The sequence below is a fragment of the Tupaia chinensis genome, unplaced genomic scaffold, assembly GCF_000334495.1.
Source record: "Tupaia chinensis unplaced genomic scaffold, TupChi_1.0 Scaffold000026_1, whole genome shotgun sequence".
Lineage (NCBI taxonomy): Eukaryota > Metazoa > Chordata > Mammalia > Scandentia > Tupaiidae > Tupaia > Tupaia belangeri.
This window is the reverse complement of record NW_006159456.1, coordinates 129,276-156,138: the sequence shown is the minus strand read 5'-3', so window position 1 is coordinate 156,138 and position 26,863 is coordinate 129,276. Positions and strand designations below refer to the sequence as shown.

The following is a 26,863-nucleotide window of genomic DNA, read 5'->3' as shown; positions in this document are numbered from 1 at the left end:
TTCAGAAATACTTTAGGGCTACAGAGAGAAACCAAGACTGGCTTAGACAGTCAACCTACTTCAAATTAAGCCACTTTATAATCTGATCATTTTAAGAATACATCAGTTAATATTTTCACTTTTTTATGGTCACAATGATTATACTACAAATAGCATATTTCTTTTTCTAAAGAATTATTTTTTATTTAACTTTGTTTATTTATTTACTTATTTTAGTTTGACTAGAGAGGGACAGAGAGAGAGAGAAAGTGAGAAAGCAAGCCACCAGGTCCGGGATTCGAACTGCAGTCGGACATATGAGAATCCTGCACCCTTAACCACCATGCCACCTGCCGGCCCCTAAATAGCATATTTCTAAAACTTTTTTCCTTTACCTATGCGGCAGATTTTAAAAATCTGGGCTATGTCGCTGGACTCCCATGCAGTTGACTGCAGTTCAAGTCACTGACCCAGTGGCTTAAACTCATGCTGGGCACATGCGAGTGTGTGCCCCAAGATCCCGAGAGGAGAATGGAGAAGGGGTTGAGACGTGGCCATCCCCCATAGGGAGTGATTTCACACTTTCTGTCTCTGTGTCTGTCTTTCTGGTGCGCACACATGCCCTATAGCAAAAATTTCTCCAAAAACAAAAATAAATTAAAATAAAAATCACCATCAGAGCTACATTTTGAATATGCCTACCTGTATATATTAGCACTGTTTTAAACCTCATTACCATAAAAATGAATCCCCTAAGAGGTACTTGGTCAAGATACTTTGCACTCCATGTAAGTTATCTCCCACTTTGCTTTCTTCCAGGAAACAGATAAATATAATAATGATTAGGGATTAGCAAGGAGTTAATGTGTTCTGTGTACAGTCAGAGAAATTCATTTTTAATTTTGAAAAATGAACAATAAAGAATCTCAAAGGTAAAAAATGAGTTCTTCCCCTTACCATTTTAGTGCCAGTACAGAAAAAAAAGATCAGAGTATTTGTTTGCCCATTGGTGCTTACTATTTACATGTTGACCTTTCCTGTTAATGAACAGTAACTGCATCACAAACCAGGATCACCTGGAACGTTAACGTCACATAATTGAAAAGGTTGTTTGCTGTTAACTTTAAAATGTTTGCAATCCAGATCCAGATTCCTACACTTTGTAGTTTCTCTTTAGATTACTTAAAGTATATCTACGTGTGTCCTTTCAAGTACAAAAGCAGTACTTTTATAGTTCCTAACAAATGACAAGCTGTTTACCATAAAAGACATAAATTCAAAAACAGGACCCAGAGAGACTACAGTACTACACAAAAATGATTTTGACTACTAGGTTATTAAAGATAAGTTTCTGGTATTTGTAAGTCTTTGGACTTATAATTTTAAGCTAATTGAGGTCATTAAATAACAGACTGCTATGAGACCGACCTGGTTATTTGAACAGCTGTAAACAAATCTAATCAACGCCACTTACAGTGATTTTTCAGAAACTAGCCACTTGCTTGGCAATGGGGAAAAAAATTATATCAGTTGATTCTATGATAGTCTAAATCATGCCACCTAGAGGAGCATGGTGGTACCTCACAACTTTAAATTTTGAGAAACACGCTCAGTTTTCCTCACAGCTTATCAAGCAATCAAATATCATTTGTCTGTTCTATAATTTTTTTTAAACCTTCGGACTATTTTCTATTGATTTGTTACTACACATAAAATAAAATTTACAAATTTGCATATTGTGAAACATGCACTTTTAGATAAAATCCTAGATCAACAGTAGAGATCCTTAATTACAAAATTTCAGTCGTCTGTTATCTCCTAGACAATAGCATTAATTTTTTTAAAGAATCCTTTACTTACTATTATTTTTTAATTTGACCAGAGAGAGAGAAAGGGAAAGTGAGAAAGCAAGCTACCAGGTGTGAGACTCAAACTGTGGTTAACCATTTGGGAATCCAGCCCCTCAACTACCACCCCACCCGCCAGCCCCAATAGCATTCTGAGCCTAAATCTCGTTCTCATTTCTAAAGCACAATTTGAATGTCTACATTTCTATTAGCAAAAAAATATCAGCCACTCACACCTTTATGAATTATCTAATGTCATTAAGTAACAAGAGAGAAATCTTAGTCGTAAGAAGAGAAACAGCAATATACAATTTCCAGTAGACACAACTATTGAAACACCACTCCAGTAGTCACAGTAATTCCATTTCTATGGCATCCAGATAATTAAAATATAAAGTTTTAATTCTATGACATGCTCAGGAAAGATCTATAATGAATTCTCTAATAGTACATTATATAATAAAGTAACAGCAGAAATCAAAATGAACCCTGGGGTGACAGTTGACTCTAAGTTGTCACTGACAGGACAATTTTCACCTTCTGATACATGGCATTTATTTCGGTCTTCTACTGGATCATGTCATACTTAAATGAAACCATGAAACTGAATATGCCCTTTGTTTTGCCAGAGCAGAGTTTAATCTTAGAATTCCATTTTCTACAAGGCGTTAATACCACCTAAAATGTGAGGAACCACCATTGCGTCTAGCAGCTCTGTGAGTTGAGCCCAGAGGTATCTACGTTAGCTGTGTGACCCGGCCATTATTTAAGTACATCTGTGTAGTGGGACTACCACCACCTACCTTGTAGGGGCTATTAGGAAGACTGTGTTAAGGGCATTATAAAACCCTTAACGTAGTATTTGGCATACAATATACGCATAGATGCTTGCAGTGGTAAAACATGAGCTCTGTGAGATAATCCATATGGGAAGGTTCCCAGTTCAGGTCTTGAGGCCTCAGAAAGAATGCCAGGGCTGGCTGAGGTCCGAGGGTGGATCATGAGGTTAAGACCCTGTCAAGGCAGCTGTCTGTCTTACTCATTGAAAAAATAAGTAAATTTACAATTTACAAGTCTAAGTGTTTATTGTTGTTACTACTTGTTCTATTCCAAATTTTACTGGAATTATTGATGAGACTATGCAAAATACGATCGTTAAGAACAAACGGCAACAATATTTTTTAAATAAATCAAGAAAACAGAGGTTCCTATTTAAAAATAAAATGTAAATTTTTATTCAATCAAGAGGCCCAAGTGCTAACAGGAGAGAAGAGTAAAATTCTTTATTTTCGACATTCATTGCAGGGTTAACCAGTAAAATTTAAAGAGATATAAGGGAATTCTAGCAAGTCAGTCATTTAACACACCTCTTTCACTGTTAACCCTAGTAGTGTTCTATTGTCCTTTAGAGACTTTTGCATAGAGTGTATGTGCTCAATGGCAGAGTCAGAGTCAGTGAGAAGGAAAGTGAAAAATCGCCCCCTAAAGGAGACAGCCACACAGCAATCCCTTTTCCCCCATTCTCATCCTGGGATCTTAGGAACACACACACACACACACACACACACACCAAGCATGAGTTTCAAGCCGCCAGCTCTAGGACTTGAATCATGGTCGGCCATGTGGGAGTCCAGAAACAACCACGACACCACCTGCTGGCCCCAATCCTAGTAGTATTCTATTAAACAGTTTTTAGAATTTGGGTTCTAACAGTTAAGCAAGAAAAAAAACATGTTCTAGTATCTCATTAAATGTCAGGATTATTTTACTCCATGTGAGCCTTCTCTCTTCAGACTGTAGAAAATTATATTGTTTTTAAAAAGGAACATACTATTACATCTTTATGTTCCTCCAACGTGTTTTTGGCATTTAAAAATTTACTTATACTGTCCATGTGTTTTTAACCTTACATTTTCAGTTAATACATCATCGACAAGTATTTTCACCAGTCTTGACAGCCATCATTCCAAGAGTAGAATTACTGGGTCTGCAGTAAGTTCCGCCAGACTTTAAATTTTTCTGGGGAAAAGCTCTTTACCAAGAAGAGCGTTTACAATTACATAGATTGAAAAAGAATGACAAATTTATGGGCAGAGCACTTAATCCTGCAAATGCACAATAAAGAACATTTCTTGAGGACATACTACATATCAAGCACCGTACTAGACAGACATTACATACGAGAACCATGTATCGTCACAGCCAATTTAGATACAGCCTCAAAAAGTTTGAAGAAAACTGTGGGAGGACACAGAGCTAGTAAGCATCTACACTCAACTCCACACTCAAGTCTGACCTCAGTTCTGATTCCAAAACTATGCCATCTCTCATGTAACATACTGTTTCTTAAAATGTCCAATGTAATGCCATTTCACTTTTTGTTGAGAAGTATATTTGGGAATCCTAGTAAGGACCAAGATATGGTCATGGTGTCTCATTCAGTCCAGTCACTCCTAGTCTTCCTGTCATCTGTAGAGGAGGATAACATCACATCGAACCCTTTGAACTATGAGCTTTTATATTTATAATATACTTAAGTAAGAGCCCAGTGTTACTGTGCAAAGACAAATATTATTGTGTAGACACGGCCCTGATGTCATGTTTGGTACTACTCAGTTCTTCAGGGTAACTGCTGTGCCTGGCTGCCTCGCTGATGTTTTCAGAGCCGATGTCAATCCACTGTTTATGTCCTTCCCATGGGAGGGAATACATTTTTACCTAAGATTGAAGTCTGGTTCTCCAAGGGCAAAGAGGCAACTGTCTAGTAGCCTGAGGGTGAATCAACAGCTGCAAGGCCACCCACGCTTATGGACACAGCTCTCAGCTGTCTCTTCCTTTCAGAGCCCCAGTTGGTCCTGACCCCATACAAATTTGGTGTTCTCACTTTGATGTTTATGAACCGATTGCATTAAAAATACAGGATAATGATTTAGAGGTTAGAGAAACTGTTATTTATACAAATGTGGTTAACACCTCATCATTTTAAGCCGGCTGTGCTATTAATGCTCATTGTGCTCTTTGTTTTCTATTTTTTCCCCCAAATCTGTAACCTACACTTGCTCTAGCAGAATGTCCAATGTGTGCTGAGATAGAATGAAATTGTTACACAACTCTACACTACTGCATCTAAGGCACTTTCTCAGAAAGCCACCTAAATTAGTGGGCTCCCAGGTAAGTCCAACATGAGAATTCTCTTCTTAAATGATAAACAGTTCCTGCTGGTCTAGTCATTCTTAATATGTCATTTTCAGTGCATCACAAACACATGCTTTTGGAGGACATCTATAAGATCTCAAGTTTAGTATATTAATTCTGAAAGCTTAAGATGATAAGTAATGCTAAAAAATCAAATACTGTCTGTTATTAACAATGGCTACTGTTTAAGGACAATGGTTGTCCCAAGATATAAATGGGCAATATTAGACCAGATAGTCTTTTTTTTTTAAAGAGGGATTTTTGCTAATGGGCATGTGTGCTCACTGGAGAGACAGAGAGAAACAGACAGACAGAGAAATGAAAAGTGAGAAATTATCCCCCAGAGGGGATGGTCATGTCTCAATCCCTTCTCCTCCATTCACCTCTTGGGATTTCAGGACACACATACACACGAGGCCTGAGTTTTAAGCCACCATGTCTGGGACTTGAACCACGGTAGACTACAAAGAAGTCAATGGAATAGACATAACCATTATGCCATCTGCTAGAGACCAGATAGTCTTAATCATGCAAAATACAACAGTCTACCACACATCTAGAGAAGAAACACTACATTTGAATCCCCTGAAATTACATTTAGTAGAGCTAGAAAAATATTAATGTGGCTCACTAGGCTAGAAAACACTCTTTAGAATCTCTAAAATTACTTAAGTGCTAGACTACATCTCTCTATGTGATTCTGATTAGATTCATTACAACTCAGTATGTTGTTAAAACATCCACCCCAATTCTAAATTTCCTCACACTCACCTCAAATATCATTCTACTTTTAAATCTGTTCATAGACTCCGTTGATTAAAATATTTAATCAAGTTTCAGAAAAGCTCACCAAGCAAAAAAATTTACCATGCCTACCCCTGCTGCAATAGTCAGTAAGATGCATCCACCCAGCTGGCCAAAATACCAACTCCTGTTTTCTTGGGGAAGGAATGAGAGAGCTTTTTGTAGGCATGGAGTAGTGCTCTCTCCTGTTTCCAAAATGTGTTCTTGCTGCCAATTCACCTCAAATAGTCTCTGTACTCATAATATCTGCAGGGTTTAACAGCCTCTATACCCATCACTAACATAGAGACAAATACCAATCACATTGATCCTAAGAGATGAACTTAAGTGCAGAATGAATTCTACTTCCCTTAACTCTTAAGTGTTCCTACTAAAAATGAAGCTAACCTATCCATGGAGTACTTACAAATTATAACAGACACAGCTCTAGACAAGTTTAATGACTTTGGAGCCTCTATTAACAATTTTGATTTCATTATAATAGATTTTTAAATTATTTTTTAAAAGAGATTTTTGCTATAGCACATACACTCTGGCCAGAGAGACAGAGAGACTGGTTGTCCCAAGATATAAATGGGCAATATTAGACCAGATAGTCTTTTTTTTTTTAAAGAGGGATTTTTGCTAATGGGCATGTGTGCTCACTGGAGAGACAGAGAGAAACAGACAGACAGAGAAATGAAAAGTGAGAAATTATCCCCCAGAGGGGATGGTCATGTCTCAATCCCTTCTCCTCCATTCACCTCTTGGGATTTCAGGACACACATACACACGAGGCCTGAGTTTTAAGCCACCATGTCTGGGACTTGAACCACGGTAGACTACAAAGAAGTCAATGGAATAGACATAACCATTATGCCATCTGCTAGAGACCAGATAGTCTTAATCATGCAAAATACAACAGTCTACCACACATCTAGAGAAGAAACACTACATTTGAATCCCCTGAAATTACATTTAGTAGAGCTAGAAAAATATTAATGTGGCTCACTAGGCTAGAAAACACTCTTTAGAATCTCTAAAATTACTTAAGTGCTAGACTACATCTCTCTATGTGATTCTGATTAGATTCATTACAACTCAGTATGTTGTTAAAACATCCACCCCAATTCTAAATTTCCTCACACTCACCTCAAATATCATTCTACTTTTAAATCTGTTCATAGACTCCGTTGATTAAAATATTTAATCAAGTTTCAGAAAAGCTCACCAAGCAAAAAAATTTACCATGCCTACCCCTGCTGCAATAGTCAGTAAGATGCATCCACCCAGCTGGCCAAAATACCAACTCCTGTTTTCTTGGGGAAGGAATGAGAGAGCTTTTTGTAGGCATGGAGTAGTGCTCTCTCCTGTTTCCAAAATGTGTTCTTGCTGCCAATTCACCTCAAATAGTCTCTGTACTCATAATATCTGCAGGGTTTAACAGCCTCTATACCCATCACTAACATAGAGACAAATACCAATCACATTGATCCTAAGAGATGAACTTAAGTGCAGAATGAATTCTACTTCCCTTAACTCTTAAGTGTTCCTACTAAAAATGAAGCTAACCTATCCATGGAGTACTTACAAATTATAACAGACACAGCTCTAGACAAGTTTAATGACTTTGGAGCCTCTATTAACAATTTTGATTTCATTATAATAGATTTTTAAATTATTTTTTAAAAGAGATTTTTGCTATAGCACATACACTCTGGCCAGAGAGACAGAGAGACAGAAATCAAGTCACCCTCCAGGAGGGACACCAACTATGTGGGAACCCAGCGATGTAACCATTACACCATCTCCTGGTCCCTTAAATTATCTTTTAGAGAGAGATTTTTGCTGAAGGTGCGTGCACTCACCAGAGAGACAGAAAACAAGAAATCACCCCCCGCCCTCCACCAAGAGGGATGGCCACATGGCAATCCCTCCTTCTCCATTTTCCTATGGGGATTTTGGGAATACACATACATGGATCCAGAGTGAGTTTTAAGTCATCAGGTCTGGGATTCAAACCATGGTTGACTACTGGGAGTCCAGTAATGTAACCATTATACCAACTGCTGGTCCTTTAAGTTATTTTTTTAGAGAGATTTTTGCTATAGGGCACATACACTCACCAGAGAGACAATGAGACAGAAAGCAAGAAATCACCCTCCAGGGGGGAATGGTCAAACCACAATCACTTCTCCTCTGGATCTTGGACATGTAAGAACACATGCCCAGTGTAAGTTTAAAGTTGCAGTCTGGGTCTCAAACCACGGTCGACTACATGGGTGTCCAGCAACATAACCAGTTCACCATCTACTGGTTCCTCCTTAAATTATCTTTTAACATAGAATTTTTAAAGTCTTGGCTGATAACTTATTTATTTCAAGTTACACTCTTCAACTAAATTATCACACTATTCAAATCATAGTGTGAACTTCCTGTAGGAATTTATCTTTAAAAAGAGATCCAACTTTTTGGTCTTTAAAGTAATAATATCATACCTTAATTGGTCATAAACAAAACATTTAAATAATTTTAGCCCAGTTCCTAGAATGGGTGCTCAAGCAAGGATATACACCATTTCATTTAACTGTCTAATTCCATTAATCTGTATAAATCAAGAAACAAAGTTAGCTAAAGTTACTTCACATCTAAATTTAAAGTGCCAAATTTGCTATATTACAATCACAATGTAAATTTTCTTAAGAAATTATAAATGTTAAAAATGCATACTGAATTTTCAAATTTTTTTAAAAGAATTATCTAACTTTATTTATTTACTTACTTAAATTTGACCAGAGTGGGATAAAGTGAGAGAAAAAGAGAAAGAAAGGGGGTAAGTGAGAAAGCAAGCGACCAGTGCAGGACTCAAACTGCAGTTAGCCATGTGAGAGTCCAGCACCTCTGACCACCATGCCACCTGCCAATCCCCCCCCCCAATGTTTTAAGAATTATTTTATTTATTTTTTAAAGAATTATTTTATTTTACTTTAGTTATTTATTTTTATTTGACCAGAGAAAGAATGGGAGTGAGAAAGGGAAATGGAGAGAACAACCAGGACTAGAACTGCCGTTGGCCATGTGGGAGTTCAGCACCCTTAACCACCATGCCAACTATTGGTCCCAATAAATATTTAATTTTATTTTATTTATTTACTATTATTTTTAAAATTTAACCAGAGAGAGACAGAGAGAGAAGGAAACTGAGAAAGCAAGCTGCCAGATCCAGGACTCAAACCACAGAGTGGGAGTCTAGCACCCCAACCACTACACCACCAGCCAGCCTCTCAAATGTTTTACAAATGAAATCTATGTCACCCAAATATATCAACACACTAAGCCCAATAAAGAAACTCTATCTCCTTTCACTTATGACCCTTTCAATACATTAATGGAAACCTACTACACAAATAAATACCTAAAAAGGCCAACCAAAAGATACAGAGGTAGTAGGTTTCTTTATTTTATATCCTACTATCTTTTCTATAGAGATGCTTATGGTCCTTAAAGATTCCGTTACAGGCATTTTTCTGTGACCTTACAATTCCTTTGACTTCATCAACACAATTTATGTTTTCAGTTGCCCATGTTTCTATTCTCACTTAAACCTTATACTTTCTGTTCTATTTTGTTTTACTAGGACATCTTGAGGCATCTATAAACTGCAATCCAGTGGCCTTATAACTCTGCAATGCTGGTCAGAAGACCAGCAAGGTAGAAGAATATTGTTTAGTTAGTGGCCAATGAATTTTAAGTATATCCATATGTGCAAAACACGTTGATTTAAGAAGTACTAAGAGGCCAGCCTGTGGCCTGATGGTTAGGATGGCTGGATCCCACGCAGGCAACTATACAGTTCAAGTCCCAGATCCAGCAGCTTTAGAAGCATATCAGGCACACAAGTGTGCCGAAAATCCTGACAAGAGGGAGAAATAGAGAAGGGAATGGTACGACTATTCCCCATGAGAGGGAGAGGCTGCTTTCTTACTCCCCTGGCCCCTCTCTCTGGCAAGTACACTCACTCAGAGAGTATAGTCTGGCAAAATTCAGAAAACAAAAAAGCCCTAAAAGGTTTCTCTGGGGTGGGGGGGGAGGTTTTTCTTATAGGGCATGCTTCTTGCTGGAGTGAGACAGAGAGACAGTAAGGGAAAAGTGAGAAGTCACCCCGCAGGGGCGATGGCCACACTGCAATCCCTTCTCCTCCTCCGTTCTCATCTTGGGCAGGCACACGCATGCCTGCATGCCCAGAGTGAGTTTCAAGCTGCTGGGTCCAAGACTCAAATCTCAGTCAGCCACATATAAGCCTTAACAATTATACCACCTGCTGGCCCAGGTTTCCTGAATTTCAACATCCCCTTCTTTATCTATCTGTTTTTTGGTTTGTTTGTTTGTTTGTTTTTTTTGAAGAGGTTTTTGCTATAGGGACCATGCGCTTGCCAGACAGACAAAAAGACAGAGACAGAAAGCGAGAAATCACCCCCTAGGGGGAATGGCTATGCCGCAATCCCTTCCCCTCCATTCTCCTCTCGTGATCTTGGGCACGCACGCACACGCGCCCGGCGTGAGTTTTATGCTACTGGGTCCAGGACGTGAACCGTGGTCGACTACATGGGAGTCCAGCGACATAGCCATTATGCTAACTGCTTGTCCCCTTTACCTATCTGTTTTGAATGATACAATGATACAAACTATTTTAAAGAACTTCGATGTGGCCTCAAACCTTAAAGAATCTCTGGAGTCATTTTAGGCTCTAAGAACCAAAGGTAAGCCTCTGAATTATTCCACCCAAATAGATTCCAAGGTATATTTTGCAATCAGTTAAACAATACTTGAACAATGTATAAACTTTAAGGTTTATTCAAAACTACAGCTCCTTGCTAAGGTGCTCACTGCAAAGATGATTCCAAGTCATTTCCAGTTCTAAACAGGTATTTGAAAAAAAAATTTTCTCAAGTTTTTGCCATAGGGGACATATATACTTGCTAAAGAGAGCCAAGGAGAGACAATAAGAGGAAAAGTGAGAACCATCCCTCAGGGTAATTGGCCACATCACAACTCTTTGTCCATTTTCCTCCTAGGATTTTGGGCACATGGGCACAATGCACTCAGCGTGATTTTCAAGCTGCCAGGCCCAGAACCCGAACCAGGGTCAGCCATGTGGGAGTCCAATGCAGTAACTACTGTGCCACCTGCTGGCCCCTATCTTTGAAGTTTTGATGCTTAAAAACAATTACTATCCAGAGCTAAACCATAATAAATACTGAGAACACTGACCATAGGCATCTAACTATCCATATTAGGGAATACAATAACACCTTTCAATTGTTCACTCCTATTTTTCACAGTTAATTATTTATTTTTTTAATTTGCCAGAAGGTGTATGCACTTGCTGGAGAGAGATAAAGAGAGAGGGAAAGTGAGAAAGTGAGAAAGCACTCCCCCAGGGGGAATGGTCACTCCACAATTCCTTCTCCTCCATTTCTCCCTATCACTATTTAAGGCACAGGAGCCTGGCATGTTTTTCAACCACGGGGTCCAGAACTCAAATCACACAACTGGCCATGTGGAATTCATCCACCTTAACCACCAGGTCACAGACTGGCCCCATAGTTATTTCTAAACATATTAAAGTAACCTTTTTACCACTATTATTATTCTATATAGTTACCAAGACTCAAGCCCAATATTGTTATTGTTACATAAATGAGGTTAGGGGAGAGGACAGACTGTGTAGTTTTATTCTTCCTTCTCTTTAAATAATCCAAAAATAATACTGAAAATGGAATAGACACAAATTTATTTGATTGATGAACAGAGAATTTAAATGTTCAGTCTAGACAGTGGTGCTGTCGTGCCACATGAGAAAGGTCCTGAGTTCATGTCTCAGGACCTCCCTGGGCATGTGTGCTTTGTGATGCAAGCCAGCTGGGAATGGGGGCAGACTGAAATAGAAGGACCCTGCTGAGGTAACTATCTCTTTGTATCTTTCATTCTTAAAAATTAAGAAAGTAACTTAAAGAACTTAAATGTTGTAGGTAAAATATTCAAGGTAGAGGTAACAGAGCTAGAGTATTTAAAACATTCATCTAGGGACTAGCAGATGGCATAATAGCTATGTCGCTGGACTCCCATAACAGCTATGTCGTTGGACTCAACCACGGTTCAAGTCCCGGACCTGGTGCCTTAAACTCATGCTTGGCATGTGTGTGTGCATGCCTAAGATCCCAAGAGGAGAATGGAGAGAAGGGACTGCAGCGTGCCACTGGGGGGTGATTTCTCGCTTTCTGTCTCTCTCGTCTTTCTCTGTCTTTCTGGCAAGCACACAGGCCCTATAGCCAAAAAAAACCTCTCCAAAAAAAAACTTAAACATTCATCTAAAGATATATTTAATTTATAAAATAATATGCTCATTCTTAGATTCATATTTATACACAGTAGTATTCTACTTAAATATCTTATAGCCAAAAATATGGAACTACTAATACACAGATATTGATAAAACCTATTTTATGTAATTTATATATGCTTCACAGCCATTTGACATAAGGATATTTCTCTATTGTGGTTAACTCAACTTCACTTTGGAATTAAATATTTAATTTTTTTTTTTTTAAAGATTTTTGTTATAGGGCATGTATGTGCACTTGCCGGAGAAACAGAGACAGAGACAGAGACAGAAAGTGAGAAATCACCCCCCTGGGGGGGGGATGGCCATGCCACAGTCCTTGCTCTTCCATTCTCCTCTCAGGATCTTGGACATGCACACACACGTGCCCAGTGTTAGTTTTAAGTTTTTGGGTCTGGAACCTGACCCAGTCAACTCCATAAAAGTCCAGCGAAGTAAAGACTGTACACCATCTGCTGGTCCTAGAATAAAGTAATTTCTAAAAGAAAAAAATCTGCAAATATTCTCTTCCTTTCAATTTAAAAATCATTTTTAAATTAAATGAAGGGCTGTTAAATAAGACTATGTTTCAAAATAACTTTTTTTAGTAAACAAGAAGTTATTTACTTATTTCTATTGACCAAATGTACTGTCCAGAAAAATTTTTGCAAAAGTTCAATATGACCTAGAAGCAGAGCAATAGCAAAGGACAATCTTTATACTTTGCAGAAAACAAAGTGTAACTTTAGTTTGGAGGACAAAAGTTTTTAGATGCTACACATTTTTTTAAAATTATCTATGTGTTAGGTTATATTGAAATATTTACTTGTGTTAAGTTATAACACAAGGATATTAAGTACTCCTATATTACTAAAGAGCATTTGTTCACACTTATTTATAAACATCTTTGCTCCAGCACATAGTTTTGGGGGAAGGGTTATCCTTCAAAGTATAACAGATGCAAGTATATGCAATTCAGTGGTAGGAGGAAACTATTTTTATTACGGAAAGATGGATAAAGAATTGGAATCTTTTCAAAAAGAACAGATCACATTTATTAAATAATTCTCTGAAAAACTTTAGATATGAGGCCCAATTTTACATAAAGTTTGGAGTGAAAGTAAAAAGTTTTACTTTCTGTGTTTAATCACAAGATACTAAAAGTTAACAATTTAATAGTCTTTAGGTCAGCAATATGGAATCGAGTCTCAAATCAGATGCAATAGTCACATGCAGATTACTTGTGGCCTAATTCAATCATTAGTTGTCCAATCCATAAGAGAATTTAAGCTAACTCAACTATTTGGGGCAAAAGAGAGAGAGATGAAAACATTCTGAATATGCTTCTCAAATATTACAACTCAATATGTAAGTTAAACATGAAAATTTCCACTTTAGTAGATCTCTTATGCAAAAAAAAAAAAAAACCCTAACACTTTCTTAAGTCACCTCTGCCAGATTATTTAAAGTTAAAACCATCATCTAAAATCAGAAACATAATTTAAAATGTTACTATAGTCTTTGTCAATAGCTTATCAAAACAAACACCAATCATTCCCCCAAACTACAGATATATATAGATCTATAAATTGGAAGGTAAATAAATATTAACTTCAAAGAGTTCATTTTAATTATAAATTGGGAACTGCATTTCTAGAAACATTGGCAATACTGAAACAACACACAAAGAAACACAACCAATATGTAAACATGTAACGATCCTGGCAAAATATATCTCTCTCTAGACAAGCAGAAATAGTTCCTTTTACAAATATTTTGGGAAACAATGCTTAAAATTATACAGGGATTGAAAATATAATTTGTATAGAAGTTTATATGAAAAGGGAAAACACCAAAATTGGTAAATGTTTTTTCATTTTCTTAAAAATGTATCCTTTATAAAGTTCCCCAACTATTATAGGATGAAGTATTGTTTTTAGGAAAAACAAAACGATTGCAAACTGTTTCGATATTGCTCTATGTGTCCGAGTCACTAGCAGCTCCTGCTCTGCTGCTGTCTGGTCCATCACTTTCCTTGTCCCAGTCTTTCATAGATGCTCCCATCATAAAATCATCACGCAGAATCGTCCATCCTGGGCCCTCTTCTGATTTCCCTTCAATCTGAGGAAAATCACAAAAAGAAAATATTCAAGCATCAATTCAATTGTTAAGTGAAAAAAGACCAACATACAAAACAAAGTTTTCCCACATTTAGTTTTGTAACAGGGGTGAAAAGAAGACAAATTAAAAATTGACTTACTTTATATAGTATGATCATATACGTACTAAGATACAATAAAAAAATCTATGTTAACAAAATATTTTAGTAACCTCACAAAAGAAACATGAAAGCAAAATAAAATTTGCTTGGAGCTGGGAGAAAACAGTAAAATCTAAGCGTGGTATCAATTTTAAAAATCTTCTGACAACCAAAACGGTTTTATAATATTATTTAATTTTCACTGAACATTTATTAGAAAATATTTAGAAAACTATGTAAACTAAATAAAATTTAAGAAAGGTTTTTAATTCAAAATAAATTAAGGAAGACAAAGGGAAACTAATCTTGTTTGGTACTATGTTAAGTTTCTAAAGATGCTATCTCATTTTACATTTTATTAAAAATTGAAGCCAATATTCTTTAATAAATAGGTTATGCTCTCATTATCCAACCTAATTATGCAACTGAAGACTAATCACATGCTAAATTATAAATAAGTGAAGCAGGCAACAAGCATTACTAGACAGTCAATTCATTTTATTTAGTCATAGGATTTATAAATACTACCTAGGAGCCTAGGAATCACAGACTCCCATTTCACGGTACAACAGTACCACCTTGTGGTATTAAGTATTACAGCATATGCAGAACTGTGAGTGATGACATTTAATTTCTTCCATAAATATCTACTGAGAACTATGTACTGAGAACTGGTCGTGGTGTTGGAAATACAGTGATAAAACAACAAAGTCCTATCTTGAGAGAGCTAACAGATTATGCACATCTTTTTATTTCATTCACAGATAGAGCACCATTTTCAAATAGTCTTTTAGGAAACAAAAAAAAAAAAAAACACATGACATTTGGTTACCAAGTGTTATTTTTATACAGCCATTTTATTTTATTTGTAATAGAGAGCATGTGTATGAGAGAAGGAACCATAACGTGGTTTCATCATGCCGTGATCCCCTTCCCCTAGCTTGTCAAGATCCTAGGCACACGTGCCTGGCAAGTCTCAGGTCAACCAGGCCACGGATCCAAACTGGCAGCCAGCTATGTGGCTTCTAACACTGCAGTTTAGTACACTACTGATTGCACCACTGAGGCTGGCTCCTTCATAAGGTCATTAATTAACCATGTGTAAAGCTATATTTAAAAGAAAAGATATTTTAAAATGCCTGCTAGGAGGCCAGCAGTTAGCGTAATGGCTATGTCGCTGGGCTCCATGCAGTCGACTGCGGTTCGCAACCCGGACCTGGTGGCTTAAACTCACGCTGGGCGCATGTGGGTGCATGCCCAAGATCCCAAGAGGAGAAAGGAGAAGGGACTGCGGCGTGGGGCATGGCCTTCTGGGGGTGATTTCTCACTTTCTGTCTCTCTGTCTCTCTCTTTCCGGCGAGTGCATGTGCCCTATAGCAAAAACCTCCCCCCCCCCCAAAAAAAATGTCTGCTGGGTCACAAGATAATTAAACACCTAACTCTGCCAAAACTTCCCTTTAATTTAATTTGTTTAGTTTTGGACCAGCAGATGACATAATGGTTACGTCGCTTGCTTCCCATGTAGTAGACCATGGTTCGAGTTTAGACTCAGCAGCTTAAAACTCACACCAGGCATGTGTGCATGCATGTGTGCCCAAAATCTCAAGAGGAGAATGGAGGAGAAGGGACTATGGTATGGCCATCCTCCCAGGGGGTGATTTCTTGCTTTCTTTGTCTCTCTCCATCTTCTTTGACGAGTGTGTGTACCCTATGGCAAAAATCTCTCTTAAAAATAAAATATTTATTCATTTATTTTTAAGGTTTTTGCCATAGGGTACATGCACACACTGGAGAGAAACCGAGTTAAAGGGAGAGTGAGAAATTACCCCACCTCCTCCCACCCTGCAGCAGGGATAGTCATGCTGCAATCCCTTCTCTTCCATTCTCCTCCTCAGATTCTGGGCATGCAAGCACATGTACCCAGAATGATTTTCAAGTCCCTGGGTATGGGATTCAAACTGCTGTCAGACATGTGGGAGTCTAGCGCCGCAACCACTATCCACCTACTGTCCCCAGCTTCCCTTTATTTTAAAAAGTAAAGATTTGAAATAGTCATTCTACTAAAAAAAAAATTAAACACTATTTACAAACCAGAAAAGCATCCTATTGGCTCACTCTTGTCTTCCCCAGATCAAAAAAATCAAGCAGGGTTTGTGCTAAACATAACCTAAAATCTGGGTAACATATAGAAGTGGGCGAAGATTACAGATTTGACTTAGTAAGTCAAATATAAACATATTGTACAATAATGTAAACATAAATAACATGTGTGCAACTCAACAACAAAGTAGTTCTAATGCTTCTCATACCACACTGATTGGAAAACAAAAAAGCAGCAGTTACTTTAGTACTTTCCTCATGGAGAATCCCTTTTTTCTACCCATACTCCTAAAACTGATAATCTGCTTCCATTAGATTAAATTACCACATTGGATAAAAGGCCATCTTCCCTGATTCAATCCAGGTTTTCTTTGCCAATCTCCTTATTTTAAATAAAAGAAGGCTGTTTCCACTGAACAGAGAGATCCACTGAGAACCAACCATTAAAACATTTCTCTTACCAAATTAACAATTCAAATCTTTCAATTAAATTCTCACAAGTATAGAGCCATATCCAAATTACTGACTAGCAAAGACATGTCCTAACTTTGATATTTGTGTCTAAATTTGAATGTGCACAATCTCAATGTCAAGTCTTCATAGTTAGACCCAGCATGCTATCAACATGTCACCAACCAAGAGTAGGCAGATCCTACATGACTGACATCAACACAGTGTTCCTACATGGGCACTCAACTCACTCTGATAACCAATCTTGCTGAACTCTTACTCCTCTACTAAGTAGGCTGAAGGCAACAGCCAGACAAGCTGTGGGCAACAAAGAAAGAACAAAGGACAGCAAAAGGTGGTTTGGGGTGGGGAAAGACCCAGATAAAACTTTAGACATGTAGTTCAGAAAGAAAGGAACCAGAGTAGACCAAATGAAAGGACTCATTAATTAAAAAGGTGTAGGAGCTACCTCACATCCTTGTCTTGAAAGATGATTATTGTAAACAAATATTTCAGACAACAGTTAAGTTGAAAGTTTCTCTCCAGTGTCCAGTTTAGAGAATAACAATAAAGTAAAGCTTTATGGGAAGATGTTTTGGTTTTGGTTTTCAAAGTAATCGATATAATCTATATTGATGGTTCCTAAAATGTGATGACCAAACCAGTAGCATTAGCATCAGCATCACTAGGAAACTTAACAGATCACAGGCCCCATTCCCTACATACTGAATTAGAAACTCCAGTGGTAGGGCTCACTAATCCGTTTTTATATGCCACCCAGTGATTCTGGTGCTAAACTTGAGAACCACCAGCCTATAAAAGGACAAATAATTCTCAGTGACAATTTTCACTCACTGCTTTAAGACTGGCGAAAATTTACCACTGGAGAAAATTTTTATTTGACTTTGAATATCCAGTATTAGACTCAGTATTATATGCCTTAAGTATGGCCATCATTCAAGTTATCATTTTACTGGCATTTTTATACAGTGAAGTAACAATTTAGAGAAAGTATAAACAATAGGAAATTTAGTATAAACAAGTTTGGGTTAATAATATATTTTAGAAACAGATATTTTAAATAAAATCTATCAAGATGGCAGATAAAAAAAACTGTTTTAAAGGCAAGAACTTCTAATGTCTACATTTGCTATAGAAATATGTAATAAGAAAAGAAGCAGAGGGCCTGTATTACTGTGATAGATGCAATATAAACTGGTCTCAACCAATTGCAATACTCAGTAAAACTACAGAAGTGTGATTTGCTGTTTTAAAGATATAACCTACAAACTCAAGATCAGATTCAAATTCTCCAACAGCAACCTTTCAAGAAAGAAGAAACAGACAAATTCCTTTCAAAATAGTTTCAACACACCAAAAAAAGCAATTTCCTATTTAAAATTAAATACTCTGACACATTATTATTCAAGTATAAGGACGGAATGTGGGAATTTCAGACATACAAAGTATCCAAAGTTGACTTCCAATTCAGCCTCTCCGGAGAAAACAAAAAAATACAGAGTCAGCCAAAAAGAAGACATGGGACAGAAAAAAGAGAAGACCTAACACAGGAAAGAGAAGGGTGATCTCCTGAATGAGAGTGAATGGAGAGTCCAGAGTGACAACTTGCATTAGGCGTAAAGGACAACATGCAGCAGTGTGACTTCAAAAGAAGACATGATGAAAATTGTCATGACCATGCCATCTGCTACTGAAACATCATTTTAACTTGACAAACCACTAGATGATATTCTTTTCTAAACAAGGGAGAGTAAACCAAGAAAAATGGAAGCTACATGAACCAAGAAACAGAGAATCCAATTTAGAAGATCCAAGGATCACAGGAAATTTAAGCCAGAGTTGTCACAGAAATGACAACTGCGAAGCAATCCGAGACAGCAATCTCCCCAGACAAAAGAAAATGGAGCCTTATAGGAAAGAATACCTCAGTAAAAATAATTACAATAGATATAGTACCCAAGGTTAATTTGATTTTGAAAAACTAAATAAACTTAAAAAATAAAAAGGTTCAAAAAAAACAAGGCAATTATTAACTTCAAAAAAAAAAAAAACAAATTTTGGGGCATTTTTTCGGAAGAGTCATGACGCATTTTTGCAAAGAAAAACATAGGAAAATGCATCATGACTTTTCTGAGAAGACGATAGAAAGGAAACATAAATATGGAATACTACAACATTCAGCTATTAGAAAAGAAAATACACACACATGTTAATAAAAGTTAAACACTGATTTGTAACATAATAGTTAACTATACTAAGAGGACTAGGGAGAGAAAACAGACTGTGTAAGAGAACTCAATGTTTGCTCACCATAATACAAAGCACCTTAAATTAATCAATCAAAAGATGGCTTATATGCACATTAGTCAGAAATTCACAGATGTACAAATGCTAACAGGACTAGCAAATGGAGTGAGTAGTAGTTGTCTATTGGGAAGAGTGGACAGAATAAAGCAGAAAATTACTTTATAATAAACTTTTTTAAAGCTATTGATATATGCTGAAATAAAAACTCAATTTAAAAAAAATAAAAACAGTAAGAAACAAATAGAAAAAAAAAAATACCTAAATCATTTCAATAAATCCTAAGTTTCCCAAGCTTCCTCCAAGATTGCCCCCCAAAAAATGCCCAAGAAATCCTTCTGACTTAATTAACCATATTGATACTGCTTTACTTACCAATTTATTCAATAAAAAAGGTAAAAAAACAATTATACTATGAAATTATATACCAGACATTTTACATAATGCTTTTTTTTTTTTTTTTTTTTTCCCAGAGAGAGATTTTTGCTATAGAGCATGTGAGCTCACCAGAGACAGAAAGACAGAAAGTGAGAAATCACCTCCTGGGGCCGGGATAGCCATGCCACAATCCTGTCTCTGTTCTCTCGGGATTTTAGGCATGCACATACACGTGCCCGGTGTGTTTTAAGCTGCTGCGTCTGGGACTCGAATCACGGCTGCCTACGTGGGAGTGCAGTGATGTATCCATTATACCATCTGTTAGTCCCAATATTGCCTTATTTCTAATGGTTAGATAGCAATTATCATTTTTAAATAAGCAAACTGAAGATCAAAGCAGTGAATTATTCAAGTTCACAGAGTTAATAACTGAGTCAGTACTTAAACCCAGATCCATCTGATTTCAGAGTCCATATTTCCTCCATAATACTATACTGCTGTAAAACTAAATATGTAATTTATTACTTTACCACTTTTTATAACCTATGAACTACACAGCAGAATGAGTACTAACACACACCAAAAGTATCTGAATATGTTTAAGATAATATGCATAAACATCACTATTTGGACAAACTATATTACACATAGATTCACATAATTCAATTTACTATATCTTTGCTATGAATGTAATTAAGCACTAAGTATAAAAATGTCCTAAATACTTGAAGCGCCCACAAAGAAAAGGTAACTCAGAGATTAACATAAGAAAAGGAGAGGGCTGGCTTCCTGCAGGAGTGGTAATGCACTGTTTATCAGAAGCCAGATTCCCCCAGGTAACAGCAGTTCAAATTGGAAACACACCAGGCACACATGTCTATCAGTGTCCAAAATCCTACAGCCTGAAGGACTGGAGGAAGGAAACTGTAGCACAACAGACCCTGTGGGGCATACCACTACTTGCCCCAGAGGCATGGCCACACTGCAATCCCTTTTCCTGCATTCTCCTCTCCAAATTCTGGGCATGCAAGCACACACCGCCAGGAGTGACTTTCAAGCTGCCAGGTCCAACGGTGGCCATGTGGGATCCAGCTGCCTTAACCTCCATGATACTTGCTGGCCCCAACAGAAAGTCAATTTTAACTGTGCATTTATAAAGAATTTTCTAAATTAGTTTCTGAGTTTCATAATTCTGAAAAGTCTTACTATGATAATATTTTATCTTACATAACAGTTTGGAGAAGTTAAGATTTTTAAAGCTATCAGTCTCCATTATGCTCCACATCAAATGAAGGGAGTGTGAGACCTAGGGAAAATCAGACTGCACGAAGCCTCCTTGACTATTATCTTTCTAGTCTTGGTAAATTATACTGTTACCAGCTCATCTAAATGAAAAACAGAAATGGTTCTTACTCTTATTCTTACTACTTTAAGCACTGAGATCTTGCTAAGCAGCAGGAGTTTGGTGTTATACTGTGTTTGAATCCTAATTCTACCAATTAGTAGTAATATGACCCAAGATAAGTCATTTAACTTTTCTGACTCTGGGTTTCTCAATTTTAAAATCAGAGTCTACTACCTTATTTTTGGTAAAGAATTATTTTAATTATTTTTATTTATTATTATTATTATTCAATTTGACCAGAGAGAAACAAAGAGAGAGAGAGAGAAAAAAAGAGAAAGAGAGAGATAATGCAAGCTGCCAGGTCCAGAATTTGAACTGTGGTTCGCCATGTGGGAGTCTAGTGCTCCAACTGCCATGCCATCTGCCCCTAGCATCTACCACTTTTAAAAGTAATCATCTTATGAAAGCATCCTGCACAGTATCTGACATGAAGTAAACACTAATACCTGCCCTTCCTGTTCTTCCACCCTCTATCTGTACTTGCTGATGCCCTGAGTCATCACATCTACACAGAATCCTCAACTGGGATATCTGTATTTTCTAGTGATTATAATAAATTATAATAATTTGTTCACTATTCACAAAAATAAGAGCACCCAATGAGCATAACTGTGTTCACTTAAAAGCCAAACTTTCCTTGTTAAGCAAAATCTTTTAAGTAATATTGTAACAGTACTGGAAGAGTTAACAAAGACGCTGGAACAGGAAAATAATCACTAACCTGTTTCTCCTAGCAAGTATCAATAGAGGAAACTGAACAGACACCCAGAAGAGGGGACTGAAGTTGGGGAATTTCCTGTTAGAGTTAAATTCTATAAAACATATATCTAAGATTTATTCTCATAAACAATGAGTCAAACAATAGATCCAGACCCTGTTTTATTAGAACTACACATAGCCTAGTTAATAGATCACCACGTCCTGTCACTGCATATGCAGAAAACATCTCCATGAACAGTGGATCATAAGATGTTTTGTTCAAGATGTTTTCAGGAAGCTGAGGTCATCCTCTTAGCCAGCCTAAGCTGGTTCCAGTCAGCTGAGCACCCCCCAACCCCGCACTGGACCTATGAGTGTCTGACAGGCAACCCTTTGACGTGGGAGATCATGCATTCGTTTGAACACACAATGGATGATCTGACAGCACCTGAATTCACACTAACAATTACTTCACCTTTTCCTGTCACCAATCATGTTTGCCACATCCCCAGCTGCCTTCTTTCCAGCCCATAAAAACTCCTGAACACTCCACCTTTTCAATCAGGGAGGCAAGTTTGAGTTTTAACTCCTTCCTCCTTGCTGAGTGCTCTCTGAATTAAAGTCTTCTCTTCCTTGCAAACTTTATTTCTTACTGTGGCAAACTGAGGGACAAGCAAAAGAACCTGGGTTCAATAACAACATAGTTAATTCAACCATAGCTTGATATGAGGAACAAGAGAAAATAAAGTTTATAGCTCTTTAAAATCTATTTTTATTATTTTGTAATAATTATGCATTGCTAAAGCTGATATACCTAAAAATGAGAATTTCTCAAATCCAAACATAGTGTTTATTAAATTGTTGGATAATTTCTGGATTACCCAGTAACTCAGGTAAGCAGTGGTAACAGGGCACAGCAATGATGCACACTGCTCAGGTGAAAGGACTCAGCAGTTTTTTTTTTTAGAAGTACAGAGCAATTCAGTGGTGACCACAGTTTTGAATTCTCATGCTGGCCAGCCTGAAACACAGGTGAAAAAACTTGAAACAGCCAGGAATGCAAGTAAGTATAGATGAGTGCCCAAGGTTCTACAGACTGGAGGAAGGGGGCTGCAGCATGACCAGACCCTGTGGACAGTGTTCCTTTCTCTCTCTCACATGTGCACGTAAGCATCCTATCCATTTTTTAAAAACTGAAGAAACAGCAAACATCTACATAGCACTTAGTGCCAAGCATCACCCTAAGAACTTTACAAATATTAAAATCATTTGGCTCTCACAACATCCAGTGAGGTAGGGATTATTATACATAACAGGTGTTTTGGACTCAGGCCATCTGGGTCTAGAAGCTGTGGCCTTTGCCCCTACACATGGCATAGCTCCACAAACAGTCTCAATTGCCTACTACTGGAAAACGGCAATCAGCAAGAAATGATAATATACTCTTTTGATTTAAAAAAAAAATGCACTATAGGTACAAATACATGGTGCAAGATTTATTTGCACAGGGCAATTAAAAAAACAAAAAACAAAAAAAACAAACCTCAACTCCGCTAATGAAAATCCTATACAGACTGGCAACTATTAAACTAAGATGTATGACATCATTAATAATTTTAATTTAACAGTAACTAAAGATTTCTATAGCAGCTCTGTAACAACTAGCTTTATACTTTATTTATTCCCTATTTCCCCTATATCAAAATGCTACATGGACCATACTGCCAAACATAAATTCACTATGATTCCAAATGCTTTTCAGATCAGAAACTATCCTGCATTAAAACTAAACAGTCTTTTAAAAGAAGTAAATATAATGAGAAACTGGCTATAAACTGTTCCCATCAACAGAAATGTGTACAATCCTGCTCATTCTCATTTCAAATTTGGAGTCTTGCTTTTGTCTAAACTTCAATCTATTTAGGCATTTTCAGTAAACAAACACTAAGCTGAATTATTTACAAAGCTAGAATTCCACACATTCCTGATAGAGTAGCTTTTATGTGAGAGTAAAGCACTGACCCCTTGCCATGCTGGGGCAATCTAAGGACAGTATCTTTCTCTGCCCCCTTGCCTGTCTTCTAGGCCCCAACTCTATTTAAAAACTAAACCCTGGAAAACTCCTGGGAGATCACCTAAGGACCTGAGTGCGAAAGTCCCTCCATTCCTAGACTTTCTTCTTTTGTAGCAGTAATTCCGTAACTCTAAGAAGCAGAAGGAATGGCAGGTTTAAAAGTACATAGCAATTCAGTCTGGATCAAAGCTGTAAGATACCAAGAAAGCCAGGTATTTCACACACATTCGCACCACTAATGCCTAGCTATGAAGAAATTACGGGTCTGCCACTTATGAGAAATGCATGAGAAACAGAGTACCCCAATTTGTCTGTATGTCTCTATGTCAGCAGTCAGCATATTCTTTGGGACTCACAGATTTAACAGGTATCCCATGTGTTTTTGTCCTGCTTCTAGGGAAAAAGAATTAAATTCCAAGAAATCTGACTGGATTTTAGTAGACTTTTCAAGGAAAAGAACAATACAAATTTGAAAGCCAAGTATTAATGCTTACATTAATAAAAACTCTTGCTTATTTAAACGTACTGGGAATATATTGGGTTGTTGGAAGTCGTGACGTATTTTTTCTGTTTTTCTGTGCAAAAATGTGTCATGATTTTTCCAACAACCCAGGATCACAATAGACAGCTACAGGTCCTGATGGAGAAAGTATTATCTTTTAAGAATCAAAGCTTAAATTTTTAATGAAAATCTTTTTTAAAAGATGTTTTTGTTGCTCCCTAAATACAATTCAGTCTTTTTAGAAATCACAGTGTCAACATAAAGTATCATTCAATATGCCTTGCCATATGTTGGTAGGTAGCTGGCATGGTGCTTCATTTATTCAGTTCAAAGGAGGGATTACAAGTTCTTAATTAGGGAATTCCATCCAAATAACTGAAAATTAATTCTTTAAACTTAGAAACTTTCAAAGTTAATTACAAGAGGAATTGTTTACAATGCACTAATTATTTTCCCTGACTTGGTAAAAACATTGGTTGTTCTTGAAGACCCAGGGATTTTACTGTCAACTGTGGCCCTACCAGACACAGCTCTTCTGGCTGCTTCCTCCTCTGTGCTCACGTTACTGTACTCGCCAAGTGCTTCTCCTCACACCACTGCATTTGATCTGATTTTTACTGTTCTCTTTCCCATTCCTCACTGCAACTTGGAATGAACATTGCTTTCCAAAATCTTTAACTCTCAAGCCATGTCTCATCTTTTATATGCTCAACTTTGGTGGAAAATGTAACCATTTCTGAGTCTCTCAAGTTGCAAAACTCACTGTACCTTATAATTCCGTCTTCCTAGGCCTCCACTCACATTAGTTCCAAAACAACAATCCAGACCTCAAAACTGCCTCTCCACTTGATTTATTTTTTCTGTTCACCCCTAACCCCACCCAATCCCCATGAATCTTGGTTCAGTTTCTCCCCCTTTGCTTTGATTACAACACTAACCTCCCACTAGCTGGTCCTCTCATGCTATTGCTCCATCCTTTAGCTTTCTTTTCCTTAAAAATAATCAAAATCTGGGGCCAACAGGTGGTATAGAGGCTAAGCCACTGGATCCCACCAGCCAGCTGTGCAGTCTGAGTCCCAACCACAACCAGATATGCCCCAAATCCTGAGGAGACTAGAGAAGGATCTGCAGAATGGCCATCCCTCTGGGAAGATTGAGTTATCTCTCTCTTTCTCTGGCGAGCACATTCACCCTATAGCCAAATGGGGGGAAAATTAGATCACTTATCTGATAAAATTGGTTCTAACTATGGGACTTAGCTTCTGATCCCAACCTACTTCTCCACCTACCAGCAACACCTTATGTTCCAACCTCCATGCAAGAAAATAGAATAGAAAATTATAAAAATTAGAGAACTGGTAGGCTTTTTTCTCTTTACTACGTTTGTGTCACAGCACTTAAAAATCAAAGCTAAGTTTCTTCTATTCTTCTAAAACACATTCCTCTTGAGAATCACATTTCCTATGAACATTCCCATATCACAATTTTTCCAACTTTAACTTTTAAATTTCATACATAATTTAACTGCTACCCAGAACGCTAAGAGAATTCTGTAAAGTTTCTCTTACTGTTCCCAAGCTAAATATTTGGTGGGCTGATTAATTCCATAAAATGTAACTCTATTGAACTTAACATTCAACACTACCCCTGGCTAAGAATCATGCTTTCCTCAGGCTTTCTCACTTCCTCTAACAGTATTCCTCTCCATAACTCTGACTCACTAAAATAAAATAAAATAAGTCCCTCCTTGGCATTGAAAAGATTTATTGTGACATGATATGATGGCAAACAGAGAAAACATTGAATATTACTGAGAAGTGAATATCAGGCAGCAAATTCATCAATTACTAACTCACTCCTGTATGTTACTATAATATTTAGAATTTTTTCAAAATGAAACAGAATTGTTAAATTTGTAAATGCCAAAGGTGTGTTTATATTCATTAAAGTGACACATTCTCTATACAAATGGCTTGACCTAAAAAAAAGAAAAGTACAACAATAAAATTGTTATTAAAAATTATAAATAAATAAACGAAACCTTACATATGTAACTTAAGAAACAACTGTTTCATAAATGACAAATTATTGGCAATCACTGTCCAAACTCTAGTTGATGGCTTTCTGACTCACAAATATTAGCTGTTATCTCTTCCAAAATAAGCCCATCAAGACCTGTTTTTGTTTTTGTTTTTTTAAGTTTTTAGTTATAGGACATGTGAGCTCACCAGAGAGAGGGAAAGTGAGAAATCACCCCCAGGGGGTGATGTCCATGCCACAATCAACCTGAACCGCGAGTCAGCCATGTAGGTAGGAGCCAGCGCCTTCACCACCACGCCAACTACTGGTCCAACAAGCACTGTTTTTAGTTTGTAGTATCCAGACTTGGTTCCAAGGAATAAAGTGTAATTATTAGTGACTCAAATATAATTTAACATATCTTTATAAAAATATTTATTTAGATTCTAAAAGAAATCTTTCCCT

At 37.1% G+C, this 26,863-nt stretch overlaps 1 protein-coding gene across 1 annotated transcript in view; it reads right to left on the bottom strand.

Moving 5' to 3' along the window:
• Nucleotides 1-13,820: 13,820 nt before the first annotated feature.
• Nucleotides 13,821-26,863, bottom strand: part of RRP15 (ribosomal RNA processing 15 homolog) — a 36,900-nt gene continuing 23,857 nt past the window's right edge. The window contains exon 5 of the mRNA XM_006140225.3: nucleotides 13,821-14,307. Coding sequence (XP_006140287.1) covers nucleotides 14,164-14,307 — 144 coding nt within the window. The 3' untranslated portion in view covers nucleotides 13,821-14,163. The remainder of the gene's footprint in view (nucleotides 14,308-26,863) is intronic.